Consider the following 20708-nt stretch of genomic DNA (forward strand, 5'->3'; position numbering starts at 1 on the left):
CAACCGAATACCGAGAGGGTACCTTCTAACAACTACTGCATATACATGTATATCACTGCGGGTAACTTTAATGGTCATTTTGGCGAAAAGGCAGATGGCAGGCCATAGAGGTTTAAAAGGTAAAGGCAATGGGTGTACTTACTGACAATTTTGCCGCCATTCACAACCTTGTATTTGTCTATACATGGTTTATTACATAAACATTGAAGCAATTCCACCTGTCGGCGCTACAGAATGGAGGAGACATTCAGACGACTGAAATAAGGCAATAAGTTTTGAAACATTACAACTGAGCTTTGAAAAACGACAAAATGGCACCAAACAAGCACAACCGTTCCAATAAGAGAGACATCTGCCAAAAAAGTGACGAACTTGGTCTAGTCGAGCTATCCCGCTACCGAACGGAACGATGGCTAAAGAACAAGAATATTTTATCGATGAATGCATTGTTTGATTTAGCAATGATTAGTTAAAGAAGTTCATACATTGTAGTTGATCCCAAAAAAAAAATTCCAAGTTGTTATAATTATTGATGTATGTAGATGACTAATATACCATATATTTATCAATTCTTTGTAGAACTCTCGACATGATAACACAAAATAATAAAAAAATGCCCCTCCCTAACCAGAACCTATTGTCGACAGTTGTTGAATGTTAAACTAGTTAATGCTGATTGAGCTATTGGCAGAAAACATTGCCTTGTCAGTAGTATACAATGAATTAAAGTTTGATATCATATTGACACCCAAATTTATCTAGCGCTCGCCCAAATATTTACGGAATTCTCTCATGTGCAGATAACACGATTATAGAAATTATATAATTTTAGAATCAACATTAGAAGTACACATAGTGTAATTGCTTCTGTTGTGACTAAGTGACAACTGATTATCATTTATACTGTATTTTTTGCATCCATTTTCCTTAATATGTTACTCCATTAGAATCTTATTCAGATGTGAAATTGAAACTTATTAAACTGGGACACACCCCCTTCAGGAGAGGGGAACGGATATATAGTATATTATTGGAGTATAAAACTTGGTACAAAATCACTTACAAATAAATAATTGAAGGCTAACTTTTATATTGGATGATCCACTGGTGACGTTTAGTGGATTTTTGGACTAAACGAAAACATAAGAGCGCTGTACGATATACTACGTTTAGAAAGTACCATATCTGGGTGCAAAGTAGAGCTCGTCCAAATGGCTTGGCTTTTTAAGGGGGTCATTCCGTGTGGAGGCCGTTTTTTTCTCCTTTTTTAGAAGCTTTTTGTGAAGGACTGGATAAAAATACAAATACGAATTTTTCACCATATATTTATTATTATCTTGAGCATCCAATAATTTAAGTTTTCCAACCCGATAGCGTAGTTCATTATTGAAATACAGAGCAATTTGTACACCCATCTCCAAAAAAGGTGTTTTTCTGCTGCCACGCTAGAGGGAGTGAGTTTCTGGATACGGTTAAAGAAACTCATCCTCATACACAATGATTGAATTTGCCAACGATATCTGAATTGGAATAGAGACACTATCAAAAGCATAGCATTAAGAATGAATATGGTGGTTTATAGATATACAACAATTAAATAACGGCGGGAAGGAACAAATAACAATTTTACCTACCAAGGCACCTTCTAGCTAATAAGACGAGTCAATATTTCGCGATTAAATCCAGATCAAGCACTTGACAGCACCAAATGGCAAAACCGATCACGACGACCGGACCCCGTTTGTGGACGGGGCAAAGGTTGAAGAAAAAGAAAAAGAGGAGTCAATCTTTCAAGGGGTGAAATGGTTAAGTCATCTGTCAATATCAAAAGTAACCATATCTTTACTGGGAAAGAAAGTTACCGCAGGGTAACCGATTTATTTCGTCAGACCCTGCAAGCCCTACAAGACAACTGAAGCACTCCCTTAAACACGAAGAAAAAATGCCCTACAAAGTCTAACATTGAACAAAGTGCCCGCAATTGGCGATTATCCGACAACAGTTCAAATATCCACACACTAACCCGATCCATATGGGAGGAGGAGAAAACAAATAGAGCGACAATATCACGAAAACGAAAAATGTGATTCAAAAACAAGAAATCAAAAAATGTTTGCATATTTAAATTGAAATATAATATAGACCACAAAATCGTGGTTTCATCATTTTAAATTACATAGTTTATTTAAATACTCTGTACATCATATGTCTGCTTCTGCTTTAGATATCAAATACCCAATGACAGACCAACTAGAAACACGAATGTCCAGTTTAACTTTCAATGTCAATGAAAAATTACGTCTCAGGTGAACTAAGTAATAATTGATGCATTCTCATGTGATAGTGATAAAGATTCACATACTACTTGATGTTTTTATCAACAAATGTAATTTAAATGTGTACTTTAATGGAAAGATTAAATGCCAGACTGCTGAAAATCCGACCTGTGCAAATTGTCCTTGACAGTCGTGTAGGTCCCTGACACTAATTAGGTCACATAAACAACTGCATCTACAATAACATTTTTATCTCGAGGCAGGGTTTTTCTACTCATCGCATATAATACAGTCATACTTTGTCGATGAATGGATAATGCATCCACTATACACTGCTCAATAATGCCAAACGCAAAGCGGGCAAAAAATTCAACCAGTTTTTCTACCCATATTGTCGATGCCATAAATTGACTAGAAACCTGTTCATATGACCGAGAAATGAAATGCAACTATTGCTGTTACCTACATTTCGCAAATTCCCGGTATTTGGTAAGGCAGAATAATATAACTTTTCGGGAGCCACAAAACCAGAACACAATTTCATTTCTTTTTCTCTCTCTTTCTTTCTTAGTATCTAATCAAATAAAACTAAATGCTTGAAAAATACAATATTCAAAGCATCAGTTTTACTGGACTTTGCAATGATATCCATAAATTATTCATTGTTAAGTTCTTGGCAAATATAAGATTTGAGGTAAATGATTGAGCCTTTGTTTCGAATTTCATGGTAAAGTAGGATAAACCAGTTTCGTCATCGGTGGTTCACTGTCAACGGAAGGCCAATTATTCTAATTTCACAACAAGAAAAAGCATTTGGTATTTTTGCTTGCTTTCATTTCACTCTCGTTTATAAATACAGTGCAAATCGACCAATCCTGCATGAATAAGATAGCAGCATTAATGAAATATATTTCACTAGAAACATATAAGAAGCTTACATCTACCTAAATCAGCTCAAAAATCAATATCATCAGTTATCATGCAAACAAAATTTAAATCTTTAGCATACCTCCTCCTTTAGCAAAAAAATCTGACAGAAATCCACCTACCTACCTTTCTATGATTTGAAGTTTTTCGATATCAGAATCGTTAACGCATCCATTCGGACGTAATAATTCCCATGGATAATTCAGTAAGTGTTTGTTATTTACGTTTTAAACTTCAATATGATGCACTAAAACCCCCAGAGTCTGGCGATTTCTAAAGAACAAGGGCAGTAGTGTGGGATGGAGCGTTATTGTGATGAAAACCACAATTTTGATTGATTTTGATCAAATCATGCCATTTTCTTTCATTCTGATCTGTCTAGTTAATCTCAGGTGAATCAAGCGTCAATCGTTTAACCAAAAGAAAGTATCTTATGGTAGACACTAGCCCCCAGATAGCATAGGTTTATATATCTTCCAAAGTCATAAACTGAGATGATAACATTATTTCATGTACAATCGAGGGAAAATCACATTTCACATTAGCTGATAACCAAAATATACTATTTTCTTAAAATTTAAATATAAACAAAAATGTTGCAAATTTTTCTTTCCGAATCTATTTGGCTAAGAGCCAGGCGAGGATATTTCAGTAAACACGTTTCTCAAATACCGTTCTTTTCAATCATAACAATTTTTTTTTTTTTGCGAAACTGTCGTTTATCGAGAGAAGTGCATTATTTCGATTGTAAAAAATTATGGAACACTAATTTATTTATTGGAACTAAATCTGAAAATAAATATCTCAACTTGATTTCGTGCAAAACTTCAGAACAATTGAATTATGACAGCAGTTCGTAAATGGACAGATTGAACCACGTCGTCACCCGAACAAAGTTAGAATATACCTTGCAAATTGGTAATCGGATTATCTTCCATCATAATGCAGGAAAGATAATGGAATGAAACCATTTCAATACTTTCAATGAAAAAAACTTAGTCAAAAGAATATAACTTCTGATTTCAACTGCAACTTTATATTCTTCTTTAAGGTTAACAAAACATAATTAAAGTTGCTTTATCGTCTGCCGGGGGGTCGGGGTGGCTATTCACCTTAAAAAAGGAATGTACACTTTTTTTTCATCGAATGTAGCCATGTGGAATGTTAAATAAAAGGTCTCGATAAGTACTTTGCTGCAACTCCCCCCTCCCCCCCTTCAAGTGCATCCTAGACTCATTAATAAATTAATTCAGATAGGTTTTAATAGGAAGCATCATACTGGAAAGTTTGTTGGAAATCTTGTTATTATCGACAAAGTTACAGTAGGTCAAAGTTATCTCTTTCCCATCAAATTACTACTCCTTAGGAGATAAAATGTTAGTATCATGTTGAATTCAATATCGGACATATTCCACGTACATACACTCCGAGCTATATATAGATGGAACCATTGTGTAGCCGAATATACTTACATAAAAAATCAACAACAAAACTGAAACGGCGAGCTCCCGATTTCCGACTTGTTTTATAATGTTCATATATCATGTCAGGCCAATCAATGGTACAACGCTCAACACTATTTTAAGTTCGATTCTCTCCCCAAATGCAGCTTCAATATTGATAATAACCTTCATTTTCTTTAGATTTATCTTAAGCGTATATACATATATGCAACTGATTGTCCTATAGCCATCAACCATATAATTTGCATTTAAATCTAACCAGGGCATGATCAAGTATGTTCAGAAGTAAGTCATTTTCAATTGAGAACATGAAATAATAGCTTTCATCAGCTTCGTTTATGTACCAAAATATCCAGAAATGATATAACATTCATAAATGAGAAATGCCTACCCTCGCATAGAAAACAACATTGCAATATATGTTCGTGTGTAATGTAAAATATATTTTTTAGAACACGTGATTACGTGGTTTTCGAAACTTCACGAAAAACATGCCACTTTTCTATTAATATGATCTTGGTATCTTACTCTCTATGCACACTCACTTTAAAACCGGGAAGTAGCAAAGTATCGGCTTGCGACGCCTCTGCTGTTAAATATGTAGTTATCTCATTCAGGCTGATGTTATGCGTATTATGTTTTTGCTTAGACCAAAGTTTTCGTGGGGATCAAAAATTTGAGCTTACCACATTATTAGACTTGTCGTCAAGGGTTTCAAGAGTTGGACCCCCAAGGATGTTGAATGGCGTTTCCTTGCTTAGGAACAGCTGCTTGAAAGGTAAAGACGAAAAGGATGTCTATATCATCTCAAGCAAAACATCATTCTGAGCTATCGACCATGTGTCCATGTCGACCGCCAAACTGAATATTTGTAGATCCAATGCCATGCCCTGTATTTGGTGGAACAAGTTCGGCGTAGTGTATTATGAGCTGTAAAGCACTTGAAAATAAATTTAATTTATACAACTTTCAATAGCGATTTCGGATTATAAACTGCAACACAATACCCACCGCTGCAAAAGCAATCTATAACTGAAGCACCGAAAACCTAATATACTTCAAGTTCTAAAATTTAATAAGCCTTATCAACACCAGAATCATTGGACCGTATTTTTTTGAAAATATCAGAGAACAAGCGATAAATGCGAACAGAGTAAAATATGGACACATGAATACAGATCATGTTGTACCAAATTTGCAAGTACATCGTTCTCACTTATCATACGCATTTCCCACGAAAAATAATCAGCAATTTTGGAGACGACCCGTGGGCACCGAGGTCCACACATTTATCTCCTTTTGACTTTTCCCTGTGCATACGAATCTGCATCAAACCTGCTGTCTTTCACGAATTTCAAGCAAAATAAACGCCATGAAATTCACGAACTATAGTAATGCCTGCTGTAGCACAAAGCATATTGGTTCGTTTCCAACGGTACACGCAAGTAAATTGACATCTTTCGTAAAATTTAAAATCAACATTTTAACGTGTGTAGCATACCCCGGTTTTCAAACTAGGATTGTTAAAAGATATTGAAAGCTAAATTTTTGGTGCCTTGTTAATTTTTTTTTGTAAATTTTGGTGTTTTTTTCACGCCTTCTTTGATGTATAAAAAAACATCCCAATGAATCGCAATTATCCTAGTTTGCGAACAGTAAAAATATTATATGTTCTGAATGTGTGTGTGAAAATTTCAAAGAATTTCGTTAGATAGATTTTGGGCTATAATGGCACCCGATTTCCAACATGCAATTTCGAGAAAAATGCATTTAAAAATTGGAACGTAATTATAATAATAATAATCGTTGGCGCAAAAATCCATATTGGATCATGGCCTTGAAGTGTGTTAGAGCACTTCATTCAGGACCGTAACGGTACACTACAGGATTGCAGTATCCTGTAGGAGGGAATGTGGTCAGCATTGTGCTCGCCCGAGATTATTACCCTGATTTGATTCAGCTGAGTCGACTGGTATCCGACATCAAATCACGATACAAATCCCACTGTCATCAGTAAGATTTGAACAGCGACCTTCCATACGACAGCCTTGTGCTCTAACCACGCAGCTATCCAGACACAATGTAAGTATTAACCATCAAATCTTAATTGACTATCAACCTGCTATACCTTGTCCATAAACCTTTCTTCTTAAGAAACACATATGAAGCCTAGGCTTCAATTCTTGCGAAGCTATTCGAATGTTGTTTGAACCGGTAAATTCGTCCTTCATTACGGCACTTTACCTGTTTAAGACCGTAATTTTCGAACCACTCGGAATATCGGAAAATCACTTTTCCCAAATATTCTACAGTATTTTAGATACAGTCGATATCAACAAATCGATTCCTCGGATCCGATACACGGGATAACCCCCTTAAATTTAAATCCTACTTCAGACCAACTCGCGCCTTAACTTGTTTGATCTTGAGGTATACACATACACTGAGTTGGTTTATCGTCTTCGGAAGAGGGGGGGAGATGAGTTTGACATTCGTTTCGATCAAATAATGATCATTTGAGACTACACTTTGATCCAAATTTTGATTTATCAACAAGTAATTCGTTTGCGTTAATTATCTGCCTGGGGCTTAAATTCCTAACCACGGTCAGATCATCTCTTTAACAAGTCGGGAAACCGGAAGCTGGACGCTTCAGGTACGAAAGGTTTTGTGTATTTCTTAGTACGTAGCACGTAATATATCCATATATTATGTGAGAGCATCCACTTTTGGGTGATATTGACAGTCATAGTCTTCAATTTTCAAAGAAGCAACAAATTTGAGGTATTATAACTTTGTTAGTAATAGTGCAATTTCCATCAAACTTGGTAAGATCATGCTTTATATTATAGCCTATATCACTGCAAAATTTCATGGTACTAGGATGAACTTAAGAGGGGTTTCTAACCAATTACAAAAAAATTGTAGTAATATACTATTATTAACTTTATTTAAACAGATATCGGCATGGGAGGTATTTCGGAGCCCAGGCACCATATAGTGGCAGCCTCCTGATTTTTTTCAGATTTTTCGGTTTGGTAGTTTCTGAGAATGGCCCCCTTAAAGAAGTGATCACTTTCAACCCCCCGCGCTCCCCACCCTTCCAACAAATCTCAAAACTAAGATCGGCTTTGAAAAGTACTAATCGAGACCTTTAATTTGATACCCCACATGACTATATTTGATGAAAAAAAATTTTACACCCCCCTTTTGCATGTATGGGAACCCCCCTTAAATTCGACGTAAAAGGATGTAATTCACTGTATGCGTGAGCATTCACAGTTCCCACCTTTCTACCAAATTTGGTGTCAATCGCTATATCCGTCTCCGAGAAAAATGTGTGTGACGGACAGACAGACAGTAAACCAATTTTAATAAGGTTTTGTGTTTACACAAAACCTTAAAAACGACGAGCACTTTACGTAAGACGAACTTCTCTTGCAGTAAATAAATGAATGGTAGACCAAATATAAACATATAAATATAATATGGAAATATAATTAGGAACGAACCAACTTCCATGGAATTTCTATATGTAATTTTATTATTATTGGACAAAAACGACTTCTTTCCTTCAAAAGAAAAGATAATCTGTTATATCAAAACTTTCCAAAATACACATTTTCATTAGGAAAAAAAACAAAAAAGATAATTTTCAGCAAAGAAAAAATCATGCAAAAAGAACTTTTTCCTGGCAAAATAATTAAAAACACTGTCTTGCTTAATTAAAAAGATGTTGCGAGAAACGACCAAGTCCTGATATCTCTTAAGGGAGAAACCACATTAGGAGGTTTTCAGAAGCGATTTTTTCTTTATTGAATATATCGCTAATTATCCCAGAATACACTGCAGAAATTTCAAAGAGAAATTCATGTTCCTTTAGATTTTATGGCATAGAATCATCGGAGACAGGCTCAGGATCCAACCCCCAGGAGGTAGTTATGTCCTTACGAAATCTTGCAACGCTATGTAAATAGCGTATTTATAGATACTTTGCGTCAGTCCCATGCACGAGTGAATTTGTTTTTGTTGTAACTGTATTTTATTTGTAATCAAGAATGATGAATATCTTCATATCCGAAATCCGATTTTTTTTCAAACGCATTTTTACAAAATTACAAAGATGGGATGATACCACATTTTAAAGGGTGCTTCTTTTGAATAATTAAAGGAACTACAGGGGGCAGAACATAGCTATTCTCACCGATAGCCAAGCAGCGATCAAGGCACTTAGGTCCAACCAACGAAGAGAAACGGTTGAGGGAACTATATTGGGCGGACCTACCAGGGATGGAGCAGTCCAGGGTGCTTATTGGGGGATAGGAACCCATGCGTACAAAGGATTGTTCAAACCTCACCAAAAAGGACCTCCGAATCATAGTGGGAATTCTCACTGGTCATTGTCGGCTGAACTATCACCTAGGGAAGCTAGGGATATCTACGGACACTGCCTGCAGATTTTGTGAGGAGGAGGACGAAACCTCTATGCACGTCCTGGGACAGTGTCCGGCACTTGTGCAAAGTAGGTCGATACATCTGGGAGAACACTTAATACCAGATGCAAAGCTGAAACATCTAGAAGTGGGGAACATACTAACGTTCCTAACGGTTACAGGCCTGCTTGAGATACTATGATCAACAGGTACACTATAACCAATAAAAGGGGCACAATAGTTCTTCAAGGACGCAGTGCGACTTTCCCTTAACAGAATAATAATAATTGGATAATTAAAAAAAAATGATGAAAATTGACATATTTTTTTTTTCAACAGCAGCAAATTATTTGATTTTGATTATTTTCAGCTACATCGAGGTTCATATTCTTAGATAATAAGTTAGTAATATAAAATCAAGACCTTTTCGGTTTCATATAATAATTGAAGTCGCTACCCGTCCCGCAGTTGGAGAACTCTAGTCTCGGCCTTTCGGGGGAATAAAATCGCAAGTTTTTCGAAATATGACTAATATAATGTTCAAATTAGATTGAATCCCAATTAACTCTTCCCACCAAGAAAATCTCAAAAATGTATGTGAAAAAAGACCTTCTAAAGCGGTTCAGATTGAGATCGGAGCTTTCCATTGCCTTAGAACATTACTTTTTGTTCTAATTGTTTGGGGCTATTGTCATGCTGGAAAATATATTTAATTGGCACGAATTCAGAAAAAACCATAATTTGCTTAGAGAGCAAATTAGAAAGCATTTGACCTTTGAAAACCTCTAATACTAAATTGTAGCTCATTGCATCTGTGTGGTACCGTCAGCCCGTCTAATTGCTTTAACATGTATTTTCTGAACAGTGATTAGGTTTTTGGGAAAGGGGACCTTTCAATGACTTTCACTGCACAGATGTGCAACTAGCCAGCGTCTGTAGGTCAAAATTATTTTGTATCTTCCAATGTTAATCACAGTCAATTTTTGGCAAGCGAATTACGATGTTTTTGTTTGGGTTTTATCAACAGAAACGTTTTTAATTTATTTTACGTTTCATAATGCGCTTTCTAGTTAAAGGCCCAATTTTATTGAAATTATCGTGCAATAAACTCTAGGACAAATTTTTTTTTCTCGCGGATCAGTGCCCAGAAATTATCTGTGTTCGCTTTCCTATCTTTGAATCAACATTTACAAACTGATTATTTCGTAAAATGCGACATTTACTGAACCACTCATATCTTTATTGCTTGCACCAGACGACGATTAGCGTCTGAAGGGTCCCATAAATTCGTAATGATAATGAACGATTGGCATCCAGCCGAAATCGGTGTTGGACAGAGACCGTGGCAAGTATCATCCCAAAACAATGAAAATCAACTAATCTATATATATGATAACTGCTTGCGCCGCAAAAAAGTAAACGGCATTGTGTGTGAATTGCGGCCAAATCACACATCACGAAAATAATGTGCGCTCATTCGTGACTTTGTGATGAACAAGTGATTAAATGGCGAACCAGCCATGTTTCGGGGAAGCACTAACTATAACCGCACTTGGTAGCTTACAAAGCGCAAATGCCGAGCTCGCAAATAATTACCGCAGCCACTTAGACAATCGATAGGTAAGCGCCTAGACCTACATACATGCTTACTTAAACCTAAGCCTCATAAAAGCCTTCAAGCCTTGCTCCCCTGGCAGCATTACATAACTTTCACACATGACCCCATCTCCCATCGGCGCGTCGGTTTCAGTGTCGGCTCACGGTCATGCGAGTGCATCCTATCTCGGCCACATATAACAGGTTAAGGCAAGGTTACGCACTTTGCTCAGATATGCACCGAATTCGTCTTATCGGCTGAAAGGTCTATGAACTAGAGTAAGCAGCTCCAGTGTGTCGAGGCTTGCCTACACTTCTTCAGCATTACGTAACGAAAGCGAAAAAATCAATATTCCCCTGTGGTCGACGAGAGCAGACATTTTGTCAGATTCAGTTTTTTGTCGCCCTGTTCAACCCTCGAAGGTTCCCGGGCGCAATAGGCTACTTTGTATTCTTTTGAGTTCATCCTGATCTACTTTTCCGTCCTATGGATCTGCGCTCCCCAACGGACGCCGAGCCTCCCAGTAAGCCCAGTCACCTGCAGGTTTACCTGGCAGGGGAAAATTCCACCAGCACGCGAATCATCGGAAAGCAGCACACCTCGAGCGCGGAAAGAAGATTCACGTGGCTAGATATCGACCTCGATGATTGCGTGCCACCTTGGTTTATGTAATCGCGGGCACGTCCCGGCGATGTTATGCAATTACCAAGTTCCGCCACTGATCCGCAACCCTTCCAAATTCCTTCCGGACTTTTCTGACATTTCTCACTTTATCTCATCCAAAAACCACGTTTCACGCATTTAAAACGCCAGGCAGCGCGCGCCCGAGCCCTCCACGGCACATCATGAGCCCTAATCACCGATTTTATATGAAACTTACCTGCAACTCTGGCAGTTTGCTTGCTGGAACTCGAATCAATGCCATTCCTTACACAAATATCCTTTCCTGGTCTTTGCTAGCAATCCCGAACTGAAATCCGCGGACGAGGACTCAACTACCCACACTTCACACAGTCAACTACGTGCTGGCACTGACCGCTCAATTCTTTGACAGCTTACACTCCGCGCCGAAACGAGATCCACTCACAGTGACGGCCGTTCTGCGTATGCCTTCGCTCGCTTCGCGGGCTGCTTACTAGCAGAGCCACTACCACCGCCGTGGTCGCAGTTGGTCGGAAGATGGGCCCAGTCGCCGCACGGCAACGAACCCGCTGATAACCGCACCGCCATTCCGTTTCGGGGCACGAATTCCGTGCACGATTGGGTGAATCAGACGAGTGCCGCGCTGACGCCTTGCCGCGCAGCTGTCCACAAATCTCATCACGTTACAGTTACGAACTCTGCAAATGACAAAGCAAGCACGCCGCGTTGCGGGTCAGATGCATCAGTGACTCCTGAGTGTCGGATGACATACAAATACGATTAACGGCAAGTATGCATGAGAATGTCTCGAAAGTTGCACTCTGAAGGGTCAGGGCGCGGGGCCGTGAAGGCGCTTTGAAATCATTCCTACTCGCACCATCAAACACGTATTCGATCGGAAAGCGGAAACACACTTGGCAGTTGAGCGAACTAACTACAGCCAGCGTGTACAAGCAAAACTGCCGCTACTCTGGTTCCCAACCGCAGACTCATGAAAAAACAGAGGCTCTCAAACATCACGTGACATTTTCTCATTGCAATGACAATGGTCATCTAGTGGATGTAGTTAAGGGGAATCCCCTCAGAAAAAATTTTCTCAAGTTCATTATTTTCGCTTTCGTAGAACTGGTAATAAGCAATAACTTTCAGAGGGTCATCCCGTGTGTCGGAACCAAGGGACCATTTTTAAGGTTTTGTGTAAACAGGCGTCCGGTGTCCCGACTTGTTTTCTTTTGGCATCAATTGTATTTAGATATAGTGTAGAATATATGAGCAAAGTAATTTTTTCGTATTCGGAGTCATTCGGAAATTACAGTGTTAAACAGGTAAAATGTCACATGCCAAGTGTATGCCGATCGCCGTAATAAAGCCCGTATTTATCAGTCCGAATGACGTTCAAATGACTGCACCAAAAACATAAGAATTGAAGTCAAGGCTGTACATGTGCTTCTGGAAGTAACCTAAGGGTTTATGGACTAGGTATAGCAGATTAATGGTCGGTTAAGATTTTATGGCTAAAAATTACATTCTACTTTTTAAATGCGTTTTTCTCGAAACTGCATGTTGAAAATTGGCTGCTACCATAGCCCAAAATCTATCCAGTGAAATTTTTCAAAATTTTCACGACTTATTCAGAATATATTTTTACGGTCCGCAAATTAGGGTCATTGGGATTCATTCGGTAGTTTTTTTCATTCATTAAAGAAGCCTTGAAAAGACACCAAAATTCACAAAAAAAAGTTTTAGAGGCACCAAAAATTTAGCTCTCAATATTTTTTAATAATCCTAGTTTCCGGACTGTGGTTAAGTCTTCACAGTTTATTTTTTTTCTTTAAGATGATCGCAGTGCCCTCTAGCATGGCAGCAGAAAAATACCTTTTTCTGGAGATAGGTGTATAAATTGTTCTGTTTTTCAAAAACGAACTATGCGATCGGGTTGGAAAAATTACTATGCACGCTCAAGATATTAATAAATCTATGGTGAAAAATTCATATTTGTATCTTTTTCCAGTTCTTCACAAAAAAAATCTAAAAAAAGCCAAAAAAAAAACTGCCTTCACACGAGATGACCCCCTTAATGTATGATTTGGCATAAAAAGTATGTTCTTTTATTTACTTTCAGATTATATGCGAGTGTGATACGGGGATTATGCTAACTAAGCACAGCTGCGCTAAAGTCTATTTGGACAACTTTAGGGTGCCTATAATCAAAACGAATATTATCTGATTTTCTTTGGATAAGATTACTTGTGAGATGATACTAAAGAGGGTCTTAGAAATTCTGAACCAAACTTTTTGAAAAATCATATAGTATCCAAGATCACATACATCGGAGTTTGCAGAAATAAATAATGAGAATCATCATGAAGTACCATTTTTTAAGGTTTTAAGTAAGAGGGGGGTCCCCATATAGGTAAAAGATGGGTGTAAATTTTTTCAACAAATATATGTAGTCATGTGGGGTATCAAATGAAAAGTCGCGGTTAGTACTTTCCAAAGCCAGTCCTAGTTTTGACATTTGTTGGAAAAGTGGGGACCGCGGGGATCGATAGTGATCATTTCTTTCACGTACCCATTCTCAGAAACAACCCACCCGAAAAATTTGAAGAAAAATCAGGAGGCTGCCACTATATGGTGTCTAGGCTCCGAAATACCCTCCATTCCGATATCTGTTCAAATAAAGTTGATAATAGTATATTACTATAATTTTTAAGGTTTTGTGTAAACACAAAACCTTATTAAAATCGGTTTACTGTCTGTCTGTCTGTCTGTCTGTCTGCCTGTCTGTCTGTCCGTCTGTCTGTCTGTCTGTCTGTCTGTCTGTCCGTCACACGCATTTTTCTCGGAAATGGTTGCAGCGATTGACACTAAATTTGGTAGAAAGGTGGGAACTGTGAACGCTCACGCATACAGCGAGTTACATCCTTTTGCGATGAATTTAAGGGGGGGTCCCCATACATGCAAAAGAGGGGTGTAAATTTTTTTTTCATCAGATATAGTCATGTGGGATATCAAATTAAAGGTCTCGGTTAGTACTTTTCAAAGCCGGTCTTAGTTTTGACATTTGTTGGAAAGGTGGGGAGTGCGGGGGGTTGAAAGTGATCATTCCTTTAAGGGGGCCATTCTCAGAAACTACCAAACCGAAAAATCTGAAAAAAATCAGGAGGCTGCCACTATATGGTGCCTGGGCTCCGAAATACCTTCGATACTGATATCTGTACAAATAAAGTTAATAATAGTATATTACTATAATTTTTAGTAATTGACTGCAAAACCCCCCTTAAGTTCATCCTAGCACCATGAAGTTTCGCGACAATATAAGGTATAGGGTAGAGCAGAATCTCACCAAGTTTGGTAGAAATCGCACTATTACTAACAAAGTTATAATACGTCAAAGTTGTTGCTTCTTTGCTAATTCAAGACTATGAGTCTCAATATCATCCGAAAGTGGATATTCTCACATAATATATGCATATACAATATTACGTGCTACATACTAAGAAATACACAAAACCTTTCGTACCTGAAGCGTCCAGCTACCGGTTTCCCGACTTGTTAATAATTGTCCGCAAAACCACCCTTAAGTCCATCCTAGTATAACGAAATTTTGCAGCAATGTAGCCTATAACATAGATGAGGACTCTATCTTGGTGGAAATTTCATTATTATTAACAAAGTTATAATAGATCAAAGTTGTCGCTTGAATGCGGATTCAATTCTTTGTATGTCGATATCACCCGAAAGTGGATATTATCACATAATATATGCATAAATGGAACAAATATCCACTCAAATGTTTTCATAAAAGAAATACACAAAACCTTTCATACCTGAAGCATCCAGCTTTCGGTTTCCCCATTTGTTTAGTAAGTTGCTCTTTATTTACGATATAATTTTGAAATCAATCCAGCTTTGTGAATGCAAATCAATAATTCATTAATCATCAGACGTTGATTTGAATGAAAGTATAGAACAGATTCAAAGTGAATTTGCAACAATACAATAGTAAAAATCTGTGTTGCATAGTACAAATGCCCCAATGCCAAGACAACTTTATATATATATATATATATATGGCGTACCAGGTTTATCCTCATCTGAGTTGCAAACGCTGAGCTGCATGCGACCAGGCGCGTGTCATGGGTTGCGGATAATGACATGACCCACCGAGCCAGCTACGAATATCGCAAGTTAATCTTGTAAATAAGTAGCCGCGGACAAGCAGAACGTTTCCCTTTGTGTTCGTCCTCCCTTACCGATTCTTCCCTTTCAGGGGGAGTAAACCTCCTTAACAAATCCGTAATCCGGGGTGAAGGGATCGATGCACCTATCGGATGAATTGCAGTGACGTTACACTGTATTTCAGCGGCTCTCCTCCAAATACCTTCCCTACCTTTGGAGGTAACCATGGGACATTGCAACATTGGGGCTTTGGATTTGGATTTGGAACGGAATCAATCAGGATACAGACATCGTTTACATGACGCGTTCATAACCCGATTTCCGGAGCTAAGTCATGTTCCGGAACAGAACGTCGTCAACCAGTACCGGGTGATAGTGAATAACAACCGAGTTGCCTTATCAACTAGGCAACAAATCTTCCAAGAGGTTTCACTTGAGCTCGGTCTGGAGTCATCAAATTACCGGACTAGTCAAAGGAGTAACACAAGTACTCCACCTGTAAAGCACTCAATGAATCCAGTAGTCAGGAGAAGCTTAGTAACTGGGGATGTCGACCCAATTTGTAATGAGGCTTTTATCGCATTCCAGGTCGCATTCACAGAGTGTGCTGAGATTCTCCCAGACGCTAGGCCAAAGATCCCAAAACCGAAGCTTACTTCGGCAACTACTAACATCATTGCTGCCGTTGACAGAATTTTGGCTGATCGTTTGGCTAGCGAGATTATTGCTACAGAGGTTCACAGCCTGATTCACCTTGCAGCTGCCACGGTTATTCGTCTGCATAATCAACATCTTAGAGCGAATAACAGAGGTATGTGCAAAAGGACTTTACCGTTCTAGGTGTTTCGACTCAACAAAAGAGTCGAAAGGTTAAGAAAGGAGATTGGTCGTGCTGAAGCAGAAACTTTCGCTATGCTCCAATCGCATCCGTAGGTATCAGAAATGCTTTCAGCGAAGGACAGACAACACCTTGTTCTTCCAGAACCAACGGGAATTCTACAAAAATCTCACCAACTCAGATAGGGAGAGTAACTTCGGTCTGGATCAAGCAGAAGACTTCTGGAGAAGTGTTTGGAGCGAATCCAGCCGTTGCAATTTAGAAGCAGCGTGGCTCCCACACCTTATGCGTTCATGCGAGGCCCTCCCCGAAATGACCATGCCTGACGTAACTGAAGTCGACGTTGAAGCAGCCCTTGACAAGGCAGGTAACTGGAAGGCGCCAGGAGTTGACAAGATTCACAACTTCTGGCTGAAGCGGTTCAAGAGCACTCACAGGATATTGGCAAATCAATTTAATCAGATGATTGCCGATCCTGATTTAGTTCCACAATTTTTCACAAAGGGGATAACTTTCCTCATCCCCAAGGAACAGGGTGTCTCTTGCCCTTCAAAATGTTGACCAATTACTTGTCTTCCTACCATCTACAAGGTCTTCACTTCAGTTCTGTGCGCGAGCATCTCAAAACATCTTGAAGTTCATAAATTGATAGCTGAGGAGCAAAAAGGATGCGCAAAAAGGCTCCCGAGGCTGTAAAGAACAGCTTATAATCGATACGGTAGCTGTAAAGCAGGCTGTCCATCAGAAACGAAATATCTCGACAGCTTACATCGATTATAAATCAGCCTTTGATTCCATATCACATTCGTGGTTACTACAAGTGTTACGCTTGTATAAAATCAACCCGAATGTCGTTCTTCTTCTGAGAACAGTAATGAAGAATTGGAGCACGAAGCTATCGGTATCCTCACAAACATCAGGAGAGATACCAATTAGGCGTGGCATTTTCCAAGACGACTCTCTAAGCCCACTGTAGTTTTGTTTGGCTTTGAATCCGCTATCCTATCTTTTGTATGAAAGCAAATACGGGTTCCAAGTCAAGCATGGCATATTGTCGAAATGTACATTAAGCCATTTAATGTTCATTGACGACATCAAATTGTATGCCAAAGACGAGAACCAACTTCGCTCCTTGCTGGACATCACCATCCAGTTCAGCAGGGATATCGGCACGCAGTTGGGTTTGGAAAAATGTCGCATAAAAACAATTGTTCGGGGAAAACACACCGACAATGAAGGATACAGCCAAAATAACATCCGAATTGAGGGTATGGATTCGGACGACGTCCACAAATGCCTCGGCATATTGCAAGCAACAACACCTGCTGTGACAATAATCAAATCTAAGTTGCTGGGGGAATTCGCCATTCCCGTCCTTCTATACACTTTCGGTGTGATATAGTGGAGTAATACGGATTTAGAATCTGTCAACAGACGGGTAAGGGTAGTTTTTGCAAACAACAACATGCACAATAGAGCTGCCGAAAAATTGAGGATCACCATCCCACGTCATCAGGGAGGAAGGAGGGTACTTGATTTAAAAACGTTGCACTACAATCAACTGCATTCTCTTCGAGAGTTTTTCTTTGAGAAACAATCCTCTAGCCAAATACACCAGGCTATCGTCATGGCAGATAATAAATTATCTCCTTTGAACTTGAGAAGTAGAGAATGGGATCCCATGTCGAACGTCACTTCAGTCCAACAGAAGATCGACATGTGGAAAGAGAAACCCATTTACGGAGGTCATATAAAAAATTTGTTGTTGTCAGGCATTGACATCGAAGCCTCCAACAAATGGTTGACAAATGGTGTACTGTTCCATGAGACCGGAACATTCCTAACTACAATTCAGGATGCTTCGCTCCCAACAAAAAATTATAAATGGTACATTCTTCACGACTCCTCAATCACCAACTCCAGTTGTAGGTTATGCAACTGTGAAGAGGAGACCATCCAGCACATAACATCTGCGTGCAGGATGTTGAGCAGTACCGAGTACACCAATCGTCATAACTCCGTCTGCAAGATTCTCCATCAAAACCTTGCGTTGAAGTATAACTTAGTCGCAACCTACCATCCTTACTATAAGTATACTCCGCAGAGAATCTTGGAAAATGATCGGGTCAAACTACTGTGGGATCACACTATTGCCACCGACCAGTGTTAATCATAACAGACCCGATCTAGTTCTGCTTCTGAAGGAAGAACGAGCGTGCTTTATAATCGATGTAGCCGTACCATTGGACCAAAACACTGTTGAAAAACAGCACGAAAAAATCCGGAATTACGGCCCCTTGGCGGACGATATGAAGCAGACTTGGAGACTACAGAAGATCGAAGTAGTCCCAGTGGTAATTTCAGCGACGGAATTAGTCCCGCAGAACTTACATAAAGCGCTGAAAACGTTCGATCTTAGGGCTGGACTATACATGGAGATGCAAAAAGCAGTTATCCTTGCAACCTGTGCTATAGTCCGAAGAGTCCTGTCCAGTAACAATCTGACCTAATGGGTTTCAGTCTTGATACGCACTGTCTTCGATATAAGATCCATGTCTCTGTAGTGTAGAACCTCCGCGTCATTGGCTGAAGTGTTTGCGACGATCGGGATGTAGGAATACATTTTCGCATGGTCGCACACACTTTGCGTTAAAACGCATCATCGCTGTGATGCGGGCCTTTGGATGTTGCCTTCAGCCCATCCTTAGGTTGGTCGCCCCTCGGTCCGGTTGGGCGGGAAGAGGGTCCCTGGGCTTTTTTTTAACTATATATATATATATATATATATTGTAAATAATTGAATAATATTACAAATTTGAATAAAAGCAATATAAGTAGATGCAAGAAGAAGGAATAAAATTAAAGATTTAAACGTATGTTAACGAAACGCTGAAGGAAGTTTTTTTGTTGTTTGTATGAATTTGAAAGTTTTTCTATTTACCCCTTTATTTTCAGAGAAAAAAGTAATTTGACTTAGCACGTATAAAAGAAATTATTATTATAATGATTTGAGCTCTAGATTTCATATTTCAGTTCCCCCATGTATATAGGGTTCACCCCCATTACATTTGAAGCAGCAGGGGGCAAAGATTTAGGTTGGGGTGAGCTGCTGCAGGGCCAGCATGAAGAAAAAAGGAAGATGGGGCCGCTTGTCGTGTAAACGTCAACTCGGGGCTACATCCTTGTCGATCCCTCGGCAGGTTAGTTTTTTTGTGATTTTGTCACCTCCCTTGTTAGGCCGTTAGGCGGTTTAACTTACTTAGCAAATAAATTTTCGTTGGTATCAACCCGCCTCGAGACTTCATGTCTCTACTAGAGTAGATTAAGCCGGGTGCGTTTAGTTGTAGACGCATAACAGGGAGCTCTCTCTTAATTCCAACAGAATATACCACTCGTTGTTCCCATCAAATTTCATTACAATAGGTTCAGGCGTTTTCGAATAAATCGAGTGTGACGGACAGACAGACAGACAGATGAACAGACAGACAGACAGAATCTTTTTTCAGAAAATCTAATGAAAAGGAAGAAAAAATAATCAATAAGCAAGGACCCCCAATTTTCATATTTATATTGGGAAGTAGTAAAGATCCAAACGAAATTCACAACTTAAGAACTAACCTTAATATGAAGGTCAAAATTAAAGCATTGAAAAAAAGTTAGTGACTCATTATCCATCCATAAAAAATAAACTTCAATCAGCCCGATGGAGTGCCGTACGTTCGCCGAAGGGTGAATGGGGAGTTACATCCAAGCAGTGTGGTTTCCAGAAACAAGTTCTCTGAAAGGTGCACGGTCTGGGAGGAATCTAATATTACGGTTGTAGTAATTTGGCATCAATTGAAGGTTCACTCAATGCAGATGGCTACATAATCATGATAAGAAATTATTTAGAGCCATCTATTGGCGGACTGTTTTCTCTAGTGTTTGATCCATTTTTCCGAGATGACTCGGCGCCATACCCCATGGCAAAGATGGTGCAATTGCTTTTTTTGTGATCGTTATCATTATTGCAAGAAAATTACACACTAATATTAAAATTACTACCTTCCTTCTTTACTAGGTAAAGGCATATTTGCAAGGAATGTAACTTAAGATTTTAAATTGAGCCGGAAGTAGTCCAGATCTAAATCAAGTTGAGAACTGCGGTGCTATTTAAAAAAAATGCGTGAATCGGAAAAATTCCAAAACGAAATCCGAGTTAATTTCAGCAATAAAAGAAACCTGGAATAACAATATTTCACTCAATTACTCTAGAAAATTATAACATCAACAACATCATATCAATCTGAAATACGTTTTTTTACGTTCACTTCATACTAAAATTAACTGCTTTGTGTTTAGGTAGTTTTA

General features: G+C 38.8%; 1 protein-coding gene across 1 annotated transcript in view; it reads right to left on the reverse strand.

Annotated features, from left to right (window-relative positions):
* Positions 1-11861, reverse strand: part of LOC119653680 (probable citrate synthase 2, mitochondrial) — a 28568-nt gene extending 16707 nt beyond the window's left edge. The window contains exon 1 of the mRNA XM_038058534.1: positions 11577-11861. Coding sequence (XP_037914462.1) covers positions 11577-11621 — 45 coding nt within the window. The 5' untranslated portion in view covers positions 11622-11861. The remainder of the gene's footprint in view (positions 1-11576) is intronic.
* Positions 11862-20708: the final 8847 nt, after the last annotated feature.

The sequence above is a fragment of the Hermetia illucens genome, chromosome 4 (assembly GCF_905115235.1).
Source record: "Hermetia illucens chromosome 4, iHerIll2.2.curated.20191125, whole genome shotgun sequence".
In the NCBI taxonomy this organism is placed as follows: Eukaryota; Metazoa; Arthropoda; class Insecta; order Diptera; family Stratiomyidae; genus Hermetia; species Hermetia illucens.